The sequence below is a fragment of the Cornus florida genome, unplaced genomic scaffold (genome assembly GCF_030987335.1).
Source record: "Cornus florida cultivar Cherokee Brave unplaced genomic scaffold, ASM3098733v1 CherokeeBrave_3.0.0_Hap2_Chr04, whole genome shotgun sequence".
In the NCBI taxonomy this organism is placed as follows: Eukaryota; Viridiplantae; Streptophyta; class Magnoliopsida; order Cornales; family Cornaceae; genus Cornus; species Cornus florida.
Window position 1 is genome coordinate 100,506,605 of NW_026775574.1, and position 16,909 is coordinate 100,523,513.

The 16,909-nt window shown below is 37.7% G+C and overlaps 3 protein-coding genes across 3 annotated transcripts; all 3 read right to left on the bottom strand.

Moving 5' to 3' along the window:
• Positions 1 to 2,405: 2,405 nt before the first annotated feature.
• LOC132302375 (GDSL esterase/lipase At3g48460-like) lies at positions 2,406 to 4,523 on the bottom strand. The gene is made up of 2 exons (XM_059799211.1): positions 3,474 to 4,523; positions 2,406 to 3,221 (listed from the first exon to the last, which is right to left on the bottom strand). The coding sequence occupies exons 1-2, from the start codon at positions 4,500 to 4,502 to the stop codon at positions 2,715 to 2,717; spliced, it is 1,536 nt and encodes a 511-aa protein (XP_059655194.1). The 5' UTR covers positions 4,503 to 4,523; the 3' UTR covers positions 2,406 to 2,714.
• A 4,232-nt stretch (positions 4,524 to 8,755) lies between these two features.
• LOC132305470 (GDSL esterase/lipase At3g48460-like) lies at positions 8,756 to 10,680 on the bottom strand. Its single transcript, XM_059803110.1, has 2 exons — positions 9,610 to 10,680; positions 8,756 to 9,507 (listed from the first exon to the last, which is right to left on the bottom strand). Exons 1-2 carry the CDS (start codon positions 10,678 to 10,680, stop codon positions 9,004 to 9,006), a joined length of 1,575 nt encoding a protein of 524 aa, XP_059659093.1. The 3' UTR covers positions 8,756 to 9,003.
• Positions 10,681 to 13,728: 3,048 nt separating this feature from the next.
• LOC132302377 (GDSL esterase/lipase At3g48460-like) lies at positions 13,729 to 15,752 on the bottom strand. The gene is made up of 2 exons (XM_059799212.1): positions 14,581 to 15,752; positions 13,729 to 14,489 (listed from the first exon to the last, which is right to left on the bottom strand). Exons 1-2 carry the CDS (start codon positions 15,721 to 15,723, stop codon positions 13,986 to 13,988), a joined length of 1,647 nt encoding a protein of 548 aa, XP_059655195.1. The 5' UTR covers positions 15,724 to 15,752; the 3' UTR covers positions 13,729 to 13,985.
• Positions 15,753 to 16,909: the final 1,157 nt, after the last annotated feature.

The following is a 16,909-nucleotide window of genomic DNA, read 5'->3' on the forward strand; positions in this document are numbered from 1 at the left end:
TGGAATGGTAATAACATAGTACAGTTGAGATCCAAAAAAGAAATAACAATTAGGAAATAGCATTATTTGAGATCAAAATAGAAAAGGAAAGAAAAAAGACAAAGAGGGTAATTGTGACTGTAAAATTTTGTCACAAGTACAATATGTGTAACAAAATTTTGCTTGCACAAATAAAAATATATATAACATTTAAAAGAAATGTCATAAATGAATACTTCAATTGTAACAGTAAAATAGTGTCACAAGTAATACATTATAGGTAACGAAAATTTGTTGTCACAAATAAAAGTATTTATGACACCTAAAGATAATTGTCACAAATGGACATTTCCATTGTGACAGAATAAAGAGATGCCACTAAAATAATTTTTTTGTGACAATAAAAATTCGGTCACAATTAAAAGCATTAGTGATGATATTTTTGTAACTAAATTTTTTTAGTGACAAAATATCGAATATTAGTGAATTTTTTTTTGGTCACAAATGCACTCGTTTGTTGTAGTGTAGAGATACACATTAAATGGAAAATGCGGGGTGAAGTCGGTACTTTGTCTCTCGGAGTAAGGGCGGGGATGGTATACCAATTACAAACCCGTCCCGGAGTAGGGATGGAGTTGGTATAACGAATTTTCTAACGGGGAGAAGTAGGGTTTAGTCAACTTCGCCCCAACTCCGTCCCGTTGCCATACCTAGCTGAAAGAACATGATTGCTCCACGAAATTTCTGTTCCCTTTGTACTGATCTGATTCACATTCCTTTCAATGAATGATGAAGGAATTCTTCTACTCTGACTGAATTAAATAAATCAATGTTGATTTGAAAATCCTTTCCATTAGATGAAGAATATCATCCTAAATCACTCAATGTTTTAAGTGTGTGCTCCCAAAAAGAAAAATCATACATGTATATTTTTTTCCAAAATCTCTCTCTCAAAGCTCCAACAATAATGCAAAATATAATTCTATATTTATCAAAAGTCTTCTAGGGCAAAAATTGGGAATTCCAACAAGTGCAACTGGTTGGACTTTAAGAGACTTCAAGGAAAGACCATCATGTTGAAGAGTGACCGGTCGGTAATAGTGAGACGGGTTGGACTTTTCCAGATTTTGAAATTTTCAATAAAACAAGTTTTTATCAAGTCCTACCACATCAAACTTGAATTATAAAGTGTCCTCACTCATATACCTATTCTAAGTAATATTTTATCTAATTCCACGGTACGAGGCATTTGTAATTCAGCTCCAACCACCAAGACACAAGGTAAATAAAAAATTACAACTCGATCACCAAATTCTGACACCAAAATTTACCAACATAAATCTGAGTATCTCAGAAAGGATTCTTAACCACGGATACGATTCGCCAAAATTTTAATTCGATGCTGTTCTCAAACAGCAGAAAACATGTATAGCCATCTGACAAGAAAAAAATTATCGCCAATAATTTATCTGTGGGAACAATGACAATAGGGAAAACAATAAGTCCATTATTCATGTCATTTAGAACACTAAAGGCTTGCATGTGACATATTGGTTTTCTTATGAAGCCAAAGAGTCTTTTTGTTCTGTTGTTGACAGGAACTTTGATTGCAGCACAATTTTGTTATGTGAGAGAAAGGCTTGGATGCTGTTGACTTTACATGATTTACAAATGCATAAAATGGCGAGAGAAAGGCTTGGAGTGGAGATTGTCCACTAACTTCCACATAGTGTTCTCTTTCGGGGAGAAAAAAAAAAAATTTCCTCATTTTGTTGGGAAAGCTAGCATATGAATCTGATGTCTTTCAGGACTGAAAATCTGTTACAAGATCAGAATCGCCTCTGGTAAAGAATTTTTTTGATGCATCCTTCACTTTGCAACTAGGTACTTCTTGTACCATGAACACCAACCGAATTATTACATAAAACAAAAAACAAAAAGAAAAGAAAAGAAAATTGTTGAAGAAACTTTGACATGGATAATTGTTGAGGATGTGATTATGCAGTTCAGAGGCACTAAAGCTCATTGTCACATTTGCTGCCATCACACCTGAATTCTCCATTATGGTGTGAATTGAGGCATCCAATTTGACCTATCTACATGATTGATTGTGTTGCATCGCATTCCATTTTGATTTTCGAAAAAACCTTTTATTTATTTGTGTGTGTATATCATTCTCCCAGCTAAGAGGGACATCTTGTGAGATGTGATGTAGTTTTACATCAGAACACTGAAATGCATGACATTTCAAAATTATTGAAATTGTGTTTGTAATTAGTAAAAACCAAAAGGAGATTGTAATGTTACTATATTATGCACCTCATCCATTAAGCATCAATGTCCTTTACTAGATTTTTTATATGTACAGTTGACTTGAAACAAATGCAGCCTAGAATGAACATTTAGCTTGGGGAAAAAAACAGTTCTAATAGAAAAGCAATAGTAGCCTCTTATTAATATCATTCCTTGGAATGATTATTACAATGGATGTCTTATGACTGCTTTATGCAAGCTACATCAATCTATGACTGCATTATACAAGCTACATCGATCTCTGACTGCATTATACAATCTACAAGGTAGACATACATTACTATCAATCTACAAAATTCTCTAGGGACGCAGCTTTATTAACTTGCTCTCTGAATGTAGCCATCCGGAGCCCGGGATAATTATTTTTTCAAAAATAAAGAGCGGAAAAAAAAAAAGGGAAGGCAACAATGGGCATGAAACATCTACATGCCACCCATCTTATTCTTGAAAAACTGAGAGAACGATGGACGACAGAAGTTTTGGTTGAGGAAGAGATCAGAAATGTGGTGCTGCATGGACTCTGTGAGGTGGATCCCATCCCAATTCATGTACTTGTTAGGGTCCTTGCAGCTGGATGTGCCAGGCGAGCCGCATACTGAATTCAAGTTAAAGTTGAGCTTACCATCACCAGCTCCACAACATGCCTTGAAAGGCTCTTCAAAATGGTACTGTTTTGGATGCGTAAATATGTTCAAGTATGCATTCCAGTAATCGGCATACAAGATTTTACAATGAGGGAATTGACCCTGAAACCTTGTAATCATCCGTTGAAGGATTCTGTTGTGGATCATCACCGCTGTGTTGGTAGTCATGGCACACCCCATTTTATCATAATTCTTCCGTGGACATAGCGAAATACCTGATGAAAGGCATCCTACCGGTGGTAGACCATGAACCACAATGTTCTTTGCACCACTTTCCAACAATGTCTATCATATAATACAAACTATGTTAGCTTGAACTCACCAAACTATCATATATTGTTAGAGGATATAAGGTATTGAAGTTACACCCTCTCTAACAGCTTAAGTTTTTAGAGTATATGGTTGATAATTAAAATTTAAAACACGTGTTGGACCAAAAGAAGGTCACAGTGGGAGGGCTAACAGCTTAAACTTTTAGAGTAGATGATTGTTCACATAAAAACATCAGAATAAAAATTTTGTTTGTTTGATGCATACCTGCATAAGTTTGCTCATGTGAGTAATAGACATATCTGCAATCCTCTGAATGTTGAAAGAAGAAGAACCAGAAACCCGAGTATAGTCACTGACACCCATGGCACCGATCCAAATGAGCGATTTTGACATTTCGGTCTTGCAAGTGTTCACATCCTTCCCTTTACAAGCCACATTTTGAACATGCTCATGGAACCATTCTATCTGAGTTTGCACGGTCGTTGTCCTTTTATACATCAATGTGTGAGGTATTGTTCCATTGCTAAAGCATTCTTTTGGAAGACATGTTGATCCGCTTACTGCGAAGTTCACGCCATGATCGAAATTTCCGTTGCTGTCTTTATAGGGTGACAAGGGGGGAATGGAGAGAGCATCACAGAGGTAATCAATGACCATGCGGCCATTAGATAACCGGTTTTTAGAACCAGAAGAGGCAATGTTACCCATGAATTGAGCATTTCCGGTGTCAGTGTATGAGTCACCAAAAGCAAATACTTTGGAGAAGCAGCCTTTGTAACTACCATCCAAAGGAGGTGAGGGAGAAGAAGGGGAATCAGAAAGAGGAGAAGGAGAGGAAGAAGTAGGAGTATAAGAAACCGGAGAAGGAACAGGAGAGGAAGGTTGATTGTTCGGAACAGGTGAAGGAACAGGAGAAGGAGGCTTGCTGCTTGGAACAGGAGAATAAGGTTTATAACTTGGAGGAAAAGGAGGAGGAGGCTTGCTGCTTGGAACAGGAGAAGGAGGCTTGCTGCTTGGAACAGGAGAATAAGGTTTATGGCTCGGAGGAACAGGAGAAGGAGGTTTACTGCTTGGAACAGGAGAATAAGGTTTATGGTTCGGAGGAACAGGAGAAGAAGGTCCTTGGCTCGGACCAGGAGAAGAAGGTTTATCGTTCGAAACAGGAGTAGCAGGTTGATGGCAATTAGGAGCAGGAGGAGGAGATTTATGGTTGTAGGTGGCAGATGAAGGAGACAAGAACAAGAAGAGGAATAAGAGTGGAAGAGAAAGGAAGTGAGAATTGAGTTTCATCATTTTGTTAAATTCAGATGAAGATCTTATAAAGTTCCTTCTAGTTTGGATGACTTATAATGTAGAGGTAAAGGGGTATTTATATATTTCTCTTCCTCGGGGAAGTATAATTTAGGAAAGAGGATATGTGGTCATTGTTTTGAACATGGGTAACCATGAACCAATTAGTGTCCTAAACCTAAGGTTGTGACTTTACATTGACTATGTATAGCCTCATTTTAACCATCAAACAAGCATGGACACTGCCAAAGAATTTGGGTGCTAGCCCCTGTTTGTAGGGATCTTGATTCAAGTATCTTTCTTGCAATGTCAATTTTTTTTTTTTCCTTAATTGAACTTCATTCAAAAAACAACACAGACTACAACCACAAAGGAAGAAAGCTTCCACAGGCAACAACATTTTGGAAACAACAGAACAGAGAATCTAGAAGAGAAAAGAAGCAAAAGGAAAGAAACACCGAAAGACGAATGAACATAAGGTTTTCTCACCCATCTGACTCTGTTGTAACAAATACAGCAAACCAATAACATAATCAAGAAACAAGCCACAGACAAAGAATACAAACCCGGTTCGGCGTGAAATTTACCGTATATTGTGAATGTTCGGACAAAAGATTTCACTATGCGAAGAATAAGAGATTACAAGTTTCAGCCCAAACTAAGCTGCAGTAGTAGATTATTCATCATGTAGAGATTTTCTGTTATTTCTCTCAGCAAGAAAACCATGTACTGACTTGTCTAAGACATAACAATAAATAATTAAAATTAGTATTTTATTTTATTTTATTTTGGTTATGAGATTTCATTAGCAGACCATGTTACCAATCTGCAAAAAATCTGTTACAAGATCAGAATCACCTCTGGTAAAAGAATGTTGCTGATGCACCCTTTTATTTGCAACTAGGCACTCTTCTGCAACTTCTCTCAGCCAGAAAATCATGTACTGACTTGTCTAACACCGAACAATGGACATTAATAAATTAACATTAGTACTTTATTTTATTTTATTTTATTTTGGTCATGAGATTTCATTAGCAGACCATGGTACCAATCTGCAAAAAATCTGTTACAGAATCAGAATCGCCTCTGGTAAAGAATGTTGTTGATGCATCCTTCTCTTTGCAACTAGGCACTCCTTATCCCATGAACCCCCAATGAATAAAACAAAACCAAAAAATAAAAGAAAATATAACAATAAGGGCTTGTGTCCTAAGCTTATTAAGTTGTGTTGAAGAGACTTTGGTATGTGATAATGGTTGTGGATGTGACTATGTAATTCAGAGGCACTGAAACTCATTCCACCCTTTGCTGCCATCAGAATTGAATCAACCAGTTTTACCCATTTACAAGATTGTGTTCCATATAATTTCATTTTGATCTTAGAAAAACTTTAATTTTTTTTCCTAAATCAAAATTTATTAAAGCAGCCAGAAACAAAGCATACAAACCAAATCCAAGACCAGAAAAAGAACAGAAAACCAACACAAATTGAACAAACACAAACAACAGATACAATCTGAAAAGCATCGAACTAGTCCTACTCCTCGACATAGTCATGTGTGTTTTATGTGTGTTTTGTAACTTTTAACTTCAAAACTTCAAGATCTTCAAACACAGCCATCTTAGCAGATTGATATCATCTTGCCCAACATCATGCATTTGATTTCTATTCCACCAAATTCTCCAAGTACAGTCAGTAAAAACAACCTTGGAGAGTTTATGGTGTTTTGTATTGCCTCTACAATTGAACCAATGCACTAATTTTTCTTATTTAACCAATGCACTAATTGATCAAAAGAGTCAAAGGATCTCCACTTCCAGTGAAAGAGACCAGAAATCCATGACCACATTTTCTGAGCATATTGACATGAAAAGAACAGAATTGCTCCCATGCATGCATTTATGAAAAACAGCAGCTACAATAAAGCCTCTTCTTTGAAGGTAGGGATGTCAATCTAACCCGTTCTACCCGGTTGGGATGGGTTTGGAATCATCCTAATAGGGGTTAGGGGCTGGTGTAGAAAGAGAGTTTAAAATCCCTAAATCTCTTGGAGTAGGGAGGGAGGAGGATGGGGTGAATAAAACTTATTTTATTAGCTATAGTTTTTCTTTTTACTTCATTTCCTATGATAATTTTAAATTTTAGCAACTATTTTGTTATTATAATTATTAAATATTTTACTATATTAAAAAAAATTACAAAAATGATCTTAAATTCGTTTAAACTTTAATTGATTTTCTTAAAAATATATGTATATCAGAGCGCCCCAAACCTGCTCCCACTCCGATGTAGGGCGGGATGAGGCGGGTTTGGGAAAAAAAAATTATTTGTGGGATGAGTTTGGGAAAGGTGTGCCGGTTCCGAACACGCCCCATTGACATCACTATTTGAAGGTTGATGATGTAAGTGGAAGTAATAAATTTGTCCACGAGGAACAGGTTACCTTGAATCCATATGGTGGGTGTTTTGAATCTACAAAACAAAAAGATAATTAAGAGAAATCTGATATATTATTTGATAATTGAATGAATGATTCTGATCTATGTATTACACATATTTATAATGAAAGAAAACCCTAATCCATAAGGAAACTAACTGCAACGTGAATCCTTATAACATAAGGAAACCTAATCCCAAAAGAATACTAATACCTGAAAATAAGCCTAAAGTTTCTCTAAAAAATCTAAAAAAAATAAAGAAAGAAACTACTAAATATAAAATATGAATGCAATCCAAGTTCATTTAGACAATGAATAAAAATCCCGAAATATTCGACAGGCTTTCTTCAGATCGAAAAACCTCGTTTTGAGGCCCTAAACGATGGTATTTCGCCAAAAAGCATGTTATGTCACGGCATAGTGGTGAGTCTTGTTCGTTGGCCGTTTCCAGTAAAAAAACACACACTTTGGGATCAATCCAAAAAATCTGTCAACATGTCAGTTTGGCCCTCTAGCGGTCCAAACGGGCCATAAAGGCTTTAGCAATCAGTTCTACATCAGTTGACAATTTTATGTTGCAGAATTAGAGTCCCAGTGCAACTGGGAGCAGGTCTACCTCCATTCCAAATAAGATTAACCCAGTCTTTCCTTGGAAAATGCAACCTGCACTGATTCCAGAAAGTTTTAAGACCAGGCATCCCTTTCTTTAAAGAAATAACATCAGGCCCTTGTTGAATTGGAGTAGTAGAAATAAGGTTCCAAATGTTTGGCCCTCTGGCGGTCCAAACGGGCCATAAAGGCTTTAGCATTCAGTTCTACATCAGTTGACAATTTTATGTTGCAGAATTAGAGTCCTAGTGCAATTGGGAGCAGGTCTACTTCCATTCCAAATAAGATTAACCCAGTCTTTCCTTAGAAAATGCAACCTGCACTGATTCCAGAAAGTTTTAAGACCAGGCATCCCTTTCTTTAAAGAAATAACATCAGGCCCTTGTTGAATTGGAGTAGCAGAAATAAGGTTCCAAATGCCATCAGCTTCTGGCAACAAAAAACAAGGCTTAGACCAACTCCCATTGTGAAAGATCAGATTTACACAGCAATTCCTTGGAAAATCCAACTGTCTAACCACATTGTGTCCAAAAGCTTGAATAAGAGTGCTACATTTCCACCATAAGTCAATGAATAATTTAAAGGAGTTACCATTAACATTTAAAGGAGTTACCATTAACATTTAAAGGATTGGACCATAGCGAGCAGAGGGAAACAAACCTAAGTCACTATTGTATTGAGAACCATTAGGAATGCTAGCACTACTATCATCATGACCAGTACTAACAGTGTCGGATCACCAAAGCTTACAACAAAAACGTCAGGCCTTGCCAATTCAAAGAAGGAGACCTTGTTCTCGAAAAGATTCTTACATGCCAAGATGAAGCGAAGGTTACAATTAACAATTTAAAAGACTTACCATTAATAAAAACCTTAATTATATATGTGTTTTTGTGGATATCATTCCCCTAAAAGGACGTCATGTGAAATTTGATTCAACAACCAACATTGATGGTTATAAAAATGTTTCTCGTTGTAGTTTTACATCAGAACACTGGAAGAAATGGCACTTTAAAAAAATTAAACCTTTTTTTTTTTAGTAAAAAGCAAAGCTGGAAAATGGTTATAAAAGGCCAACATTGCCATAAGAGATGCAGCACATAAAAGTTCAATTTTGTCCACTCTACACCAACTCAACATCTTCCACTTCATCTCAAAGGTATCTGATTTGGGGAAAAAAACAATTGTAATAGAAAAGGAAGCAATAGTAGCCTTTTATTAATATCATTCCTTAGAATAATTAATACAATGGATGTCTTTGACTGCATTGTACAAGCGACATTGATCCACTATACAATCTACAATGTAGGCATGCATTGCCATCAACCTACAGATTTATTCACTTGCTCTCTGAATGAAGCCATCCGGAGCGGGGTAACTTATTTTTAAAAAGAAAAAAAAAAAAAAAAAAAAAAAAAAAAAAAAAAAAAGAGGCAACAATGGGCATTAAAAACATCTACATGCCAATCTTATTCTTGAAAGCCTGAGCGAATGATGGTCTGCAGAAGTTCTGATTGAGGAAAAGATCAGAAATGTGCTGATGCATTGCGTCGGTGAGGTGGATCCCATCCCAACTCATGTACTTGCTAGGGTCCTTGCAGGTGAATGTGCCAGGCGCGCCGCACATTTGATTCACATTAAAGTTGGTTTGGCCACCACCAGATCCACAACACGCCTTGGTGGTCTCTAGGAAATTATACTCTTTTGGATGTGTCAAAATTTTAAGGAATGCATTCCAGTAATCAGCATACAAGATTTTCGCATCAGGGTACTGATTATGAAACCTCACAATCATCCTTTGAAGGATTCTGTTGTGGATCATTACTCCTGTGTTGATGGCCAAAGAACACCCCAATTTATCGAAATTTTTCAGTGGACATAGTGAAATACTTGATGGAAGGCACCCTACTGGTGGTAAACCATGAACCACAATGTTCTTTGCACCCATATTCAACAATTCCTATCAAATGATACAAGGTTATGTTAGCTTCTACAAATACACACACACACACACACACACACACACACATCAGAATGAAATTTGTGTTTATTTTATGCATACCTTCATAAGTTGGCTGATATGAATAATACAATTATCTGCAAGCTTCTGAAGGTTAAACATTTTAAAACCGGAAATCCGTGTATAGTCATTGACACCTGTGGCACCAATCCAGAAGAGGGCTTTTCCAATGTCCTCCTTGCAGGCTCTCTCATCCTTCCCCTTACATGCCATATTTTGGACATAATCATGGAACCATTCTTTCTGAGTTTGCAAGGCCTTAGCTACCCCTTGAAACAAAATTGAGTGAGGCATTGAGTGATTGTGCTGAGAGTGGTCAAAAAGGCCGGGCAATCCGCCGCCAAATGCAAAGTTCACTCCATGACTGAAATCTCCTTTACCGTCTTTATAGGGTGACAAGTGCGGAATTTGGAAAGCATCACAGAGGTAATCAACCACCTTGTGGCCTTTATTAATCCCTTGTTTAATAGCATCACCCATGCCACCACCCATGTCACCGCCCATACCACCGCCCATACCACCGCCCATCATGCTACTCAGGGGACCCTTGCCACTCATCATGCTACTCAGGGGGCCCTTGCCACTCATCATACTACTCAGGGGGCCCTTGCCTTCCATCATGTTACTCAGGGGGCCCTTGCCACCCATCATGCTACTCAGGGGGCCCTTGCCACCCATCATGTTACTCAGGGGGCCACCCATGCCTCCCCCCTGGCCACCCATCAGGCCACTCAGGGGGCCGCCCATGCCACCACCCATGAAGTTAGCATTTCCAGTGTCAGTGTATGAGTCACCAAAAGCAAATACTTTGGAGAAGAGGCCTTTGAACTTACCCATCAAAGGATTAGAAGAGGGATCGGAATTAGAAGAAGTATCAGTATAAGTTGATGGAGGAGACTCGGAATGAGATGGCAAAGGAGAATCGGCATAAGATGGCAATGGAGAATCAGAAACAGATAAAGATGGAGAAAGAGGATCAGAAGAAGATGGAGACAGAGGATTAGCAGCAGGAGGATCAGAAGAAGGTTCAGTGACCTTGTAGTGTGCAGATGAAGGAGACAAGAACAAGAAGAAGAGTGCAAGAGAAAGGAAGTGAGAATTGAGTTTCACCATTTTGTTAAAATGCAGAAGATGATATTATACAGTTGTTTCTAGTATGGATGATTTGAAATGTAGACCTACAGGGGTATTTATACATTTCTCTTCCTCAGCATAATTTGCTCTTGAAAATAATCTATGGGTCCTCCTTACTCTTAGGAAAGAAAATATGTGGTCATTGTTTTGAATATGGGCAACCATGAATCTCCTAAAGTTAAGGTTGTATTTTATTTTATTAGCATTAATATTTTATTTTATTTTGGTTATGAGATTTCATTAGCAGACAAATGTACCAATCTGCAAAAAAATCTGTTACAACATCAGAATCACCTCTAGGCTCAAGGAATGAATGTTGTTGATGCACCCTTTTATTTGCAACTGGCAGTCTTCTGCAATTTCTCTTAGCCAAAAAATCATGTGTTGGCTTGTCTAACACCTAACAATGAACATGAATAAATTAACATTAGTATTTTAGTTTGTTATGAAATTTCATTAGCAGACCAAGGTACCAATCTAAAAAAAAAACTCTCTTATAAGATCGAAATCACCTCTGGTAAAAAATGTTGTTGATGTACCCTTTTATTTGCAACTACCCACTCTTCTGCAGGTTCTGTCAGCCAGAAAGGGTCTGCATGGTTAAGGGTGGGGACCACCTGTCAAGACCTGCTCGAATTGTGTAGATATTGTCCGCTTTGCACACTTTTCACGGTTTTTCTCCAAACGTGTCTACATAATTAAGGGGTTTCCAGGCACATAAATGCCAGGAACATCTCCCCTAAGCAATGTGGGACATCACATTTGTTGATAAACCATTCTCTTTGGAACTAGGCACTCCTTGTGCCATGACCCCCCAACAAATAAAACAAAACCAAAAAAAGAAAACAAAATAAGAGAAAGGAATTTTATCCTAAGTTTATTAATTGTCTCGAAGAAACCTTGACATGGCATAATTGTTGAGGATGTAGCATTGAAGCTCATTCTACCCTTTGCTGCCATCACACCTGAATTCTCCATTATGGTGTGAATTGAGCCAACCAATTTGACCCATATACATGGTTATGTTTCATATAATTCCATTTTGATTTTAGGAGAACCTTAATTTTTTTCCTAAATAAAAATTTATATTAAACCTGCCTGAACAGCCAGCTAACAAGAGGATATTCAACAGCCTACCAAGCTAGCAACAAAGTGTACAAACTAAATCCAAGACTAGAAAAAGAACAGAAAACCAACACAAAATGAACACACACATAATTAAAAGCAGATACAATCTGAAAAGCATTGAAACTAGTCCTGCTCCTCCATATAGTCATGTATGTTTGGTGACTTTAACTTCAAACAAAGCCATCCTAGCAGATTGAACAACAACTTGCCCTAACACCCAGCACTTGATTTCTATTCCACCAAATTCTCCTACTACAATTTGTAAAAACAATCTTGTAAAGCTTATGGTGTTTTTCATTGCCTCTAGAAATGAACCAATGTACTACTTGATCAAAAGAGCCAACGGACTCCATTTCCAGTGAAAGAGATCAGCAATCCATGACCACATTTTTTAAGCAAAATGACATGAAAAGAACAGATGTTCAACAGAATCACTCCTTGGAAGGTAGGGATGTTAATCTAACCCATCCCACCGCTATTGGGACGAGTTTGGAATCATCCTAATAGGGTTAGAGGTTGGTTTGGGAAGAGAGTTTAAAACCTGCAAATCCTCGAACCCGCCTAATTAATAATAAATATTATTTTATTAGTTGTAGTTTTTTTTTTTTTTTTTCCCCCTTCATTTCCTATGATAATTTTAATTTTTAACTACAATTTTGTTATTATAATTGTTAAATATTTTACTACACTTTAATTTAATTAATTATTATTATTATTATTTTGCAAAATTTATCTTAAATTAGTTAAAACTTGAATTGTTTTTCTTTAAAAAATATGTATATTGGAGCGCCCCGAACCCACCCCAACTCCGATGCAGTGCTGAGCGAGGCGGGTTTGGGAAAAGATTTTTATTTGTAGGATGTGTTTGGGAAAGGTGTGCCCCGTCCTGAACACGCTAGTTCACATCACTATTTGAAGGTTGACTGTGGAAGGGATTTTATTATGCAGAATCAGAGTCCTAGTGCAACTGGCAGCAGGTCTACCTCCATTCCAAATAAGATTAACCCAATATTTCCTTGGAAAATGCAACCTGCACTGATTCCAGAAAATTTTGAAACTAGACATCCCTTTCTTTAAAGAATTAACATCAGGCCTTTGTTGAATTGAAGTAGCAGATATAAGGTTCCAAATGCTATCAGCTTCTGGTAACAAAAAAATAAGGCTTAGACTAATTCCCATCGTGAATGATCACATTTATGCAGTAATTCCTTGGAAGATTCAACTGTCTTAACCACATTGTGTCCAAAAGCTTGATTAGGAGTCCTATCTTTCCACCATGGGTCTAAGAACAATTTAAAGGAGTTACCGTTAACAATTTAAAGGAGTGGACTATAGCGAACAGAGAGAAACAAACCCAAGTCACTATTGTATTGTGAACCATAAGAAACACTAGCACTACTATCATGGCCAGTACTGTCAACGTCGTATTGCCAAGGCTTACAACAAAAAGGGTGAAGCCTCTCCAATTCAAAGAAGGAGACCTTGTTCTCAAAAAGATTCTTGCATGCCAAGATGAAGCGAAGGTTACCATTCACAAATTAAAGGAGATAAAATATGGGTTTTGTGGATATCATTCTCCTAAAAGGACATCATGTGAAATTTGGTTCTCAATGCTTGCATCTACAAGAGAATTGTGAATAACATGCGCTGCCAACACGAGCTGACAGAATAGCTTCACAAGGAGAATAACACAGATGGTAATAAATATGTTTCTCTTTGCAGTTTTATATCAGAACACTGGAAGAAATGGCACTTCAAAAATATTACACTTTTGTTTGTAATTAGTAATAACAAAAGCTGGAAAATGGTTCTGAAATGCGAACATTGCCACAAGAGATGCAGCACATAAAAGTCCATTTTTGTCCACTATACACCAACTCAAAGGTTTGTGACTAATAGAAAAGAAAGCAATAGTAGCCTTTTATAAATAACATTCCTTAGAATAGTTAATACAATGGATGTCTTTGACAGCATTACACAAGCTACATCGATCTCTGACAGCACTATACAATCTATAAGGTAGACATACATTGTCACTAACCTACAAAATTCTCTAGGGACAGAGATTTATTCACTTGCTCTCTGAATGAAGCCATCCGGAGCAGGGTAACTTATTTTTAAAAAGAAAAAAAAGGGCAACAATGGACATGAAACATCTACATGCCAATCTTACTCTTGAAAGCCTCAGCGAACGATGGTTTGCAGAAGTTCTGATTGAGGAAAAGATCAGAAATGTGCTGATGCATTGCGTCGGTGAGATGGATCCCATCCCAACTCATGTACTTGCTAGGGTCCTTGCAGGTGAATGTGCCAGGCGCGCCGCACATTTGATTCACATTAAAGTTGGTTTGGCCACCACCAGATCCACAACATGCCTTGGTGGTCTCTAAGAAATTATACTCTTTTGGATGTGTCAAAATTTTAAGGAATGCATTCCAGTAATCAGCATACAAGATTTTCGCATCAGGGTACTGATCATGAAACTTCACAATCATCCTTTGAAGGATTTTGTTGTGGATCATTACTCCTGTGTTGATGGCCAAAGAACACCCCAATTTATCGAAATTTTTCAGTGGACATAGTGAAACACCTGATGGAAGGCACCCTACTGGTGGTAGACCATGAACCACAATGTTCTTTGCACCCATATTTAACAATTCCTATCATATGACACAAGCTATGTTAGCTTCTATATATATATATATATATATATATTCATCAGAATGAAATTTGTGTTTATTTTATGCATACCTTCATAAGTTGGCTGATATGAATAATACAATTATCTGCAAGCTTCTGAAGGTTAAACATATTAAAACTGGAAATCCGAGTATAATCATTGACACCTGTGGCACCAATCCAGAAGAGGGCTTTTCCAATGTCCTCCTTGCAGGCTTTCTCATCCTTCCCCTTGCATGCCATATTTTGGACATAATCATGAAACCATTCTTTCTGAGTTTGCAAGGCCTTAGCTACCCCTTGAAACAAAATTGAGTGAGGCATTGAGTCATTCTGCTGAGAGTGGTCAGAAAGGCCTGGCAATCCACCGCCAAATGCAAAGTTCACACCATGACTGAAATCTCCTTTACCGTCTTTATAGGGTGACAAGTGGGGAATTTGAAAAGCATCACAGAGGTAATCAACCACCTTGTGGCCTTTATTGATCCCTTGTTTAATAGCATCGGACCCTTGTTTAATAGCATCACCCATGCCACCACCCATGCCACCGCCCATGTCACCACCCATACCACCGCCCATCATGCTACTCAGGGGGCCCTTGCCATCCATCATGTTACTTAGGGGGCCCTTGCCTTCCATCATGTTGCTCAGGGGGCCCTTGCCACCCATCATGCTACTCAGGGGGCCCTTGCCTTCCATCATGTTACTCAGGGGGCCCTTGCCACCCATCATGCTACTCAGGGGGCCCTTGCCTTCCATCATGTTACTCAGGGGGCCCTTGCCACCCATCATGCTACTCAGGGGGCCACCCATGCCTCCCCCCTGGCCACCCATCAGGCCACTCAGGGGGCCGCCACCCATGAAGTTAGCATTTCCAGTGTCAGTGTATGAGTCACCGAAAGCAAATACTTTGGAGAAGAGGCCTTTGAACTTACCCATCAAAGGATTAGAAGAGGGATCGGAATTAGAAGAAGTATCAGTATAAGTTGATGGAGGAGACTCGGAATTAGATGGCAAAGGAGAATCGGCATAAGATGGCAATGGAGAAAGAGGATCAGAAGAAGATGGAGAAAGAGGATCAGAAGAAGACGGAGACAAAGGATCAGCAGCAGGAGGATCAGAAGAAGGTTCAGTGACCTTGTAGTGTGCAGATGAAGGAGACAAGAACAAGAAGAAGAGTGCAAGAGAAAGGAAGTGAGAATTGAGTTTCGCCATTTTGTTTTAATGCAGAAGAGGATATTATACAGTTGTTTCTAGTTTGGATGATTTGAAATGTAGACCTACAGGGGTATTTATACATTTCTCTTAGCATAATTTGCTCTTGAAAATCATCTATAGGTCCTCCTTACTCTTAGGAAAGAAAATATGTGGTCATGTTTTGAATATGGGGGCAACCATATACCAAGTGTCCAAAGCTAAGGTTGTGACTTTATATTCACCATGTATTAGCCTCATTTTCACCATCAAACATGGACACCGCCCTTAGCATTTGGGTGCTACCCCCTGTTCGTAGGACACTTGATTCCAGATATTTTCTGCAATTTCTCTCAGCCATAAAATCACGCATCGACTTGTCTAAGACCTAACAATGGACATGAATAAATTAACATTAGTATTTTATTTTATTTATTTATTATTATTTTTGGTTATGAGATCTCATTAGCAGACCTAAGTACCAACCTGCAAAAAATCAGGAGACAAATGCTGCATTGGCATTTGTTCAGCAATTTAAAAGGCATTATTAAAAAAACCATTATAAATTTATAATAGACCTTATAATCCTTCATAAATATCCCAAAACTACATTTAAAATCTGCTAATCTAATCTGTTTTCCATTTGGTTAGTGGATCAGATGTTCATAAGACGAGCATTAAGCAACTGATCAGTACTTAACCCCTCCAATCCTAACTCAACATAATTTGTATGATTTTTAGACCAGCATCAATCAATATTTACAAGTTCTGATTTCTTTGGTTGTAGTAAGATCATTACACATGCCTGCTTTGGTTTTATGTAATGCTAAAAAGATGCTTTCAAATATGAATCCAAAGGAAATAATTCATTACAGCTTAATCACCTGAGTAATGATGGATGCCCGAATCCTTTTTTTTTTTTTTTTGCTACTCCAATAAGCATTATCCAACATGGACTCTCACACGGTAATCCATATGATTATAAGATAGAGTCTGTTTAGTTCAACGATTGCCATCCAGACTTCTGCAAAATACCCCGACTTAAGTGGCATATATAACCAAGCCACCAAGTTCCAAGTAAAGCAAAATGAGTGTGTGGACTGTGACTGCTCATCTTGTAAAAAGGACAATACCCAGAATATTTCCCCACTCTTGAATTTTAGGAGGTGAGGTGAATATATATATATATATATATATATATATATAT

Coding starts and splice junctions, on each gene's coding strand:
- LOC132302375 (XM_059799211.1), bottom strand. CDS start 4,502: ATGATGAAACTCAATTCTCACTTCCTTTCTCTTCCACTCTTATTCCTC. Junction 3,222..3,473: donor ACATGAGCAAACTTATGCAG/GTATGCATCAAA, acceptor ATTATATGATAG/ACATTGTTGGAAAGTGGTGC.
- LOC132305470 (XM_059803110.1), bottom strand. CDS start 10,680: ATGGTGAAACTCAATTCTCACTTCCTTTCTCTTGCACTCTTCTTCTTG. Junction 9,508..9,609: donor ATATCAGCCAACTTATGAAG/GTATGCATAAAA, acceptor ATCATTTGATAG/GAATTGTTGAATATGGGTGC.
- LOC132302377 (XM_059799212.1), bottom strand. CDS start 15,723: ATGGCGAAACTCAATTCTCACTTCCTTTCTCTTGCACTCTTCTTCTTG. Junction 14,490..14,580: donor ATATCAGCCAACTTATGAAG/GTATGCATAAAA, acceptor GTCATATGATAG/GAATTGTTAAATATGGGTGC.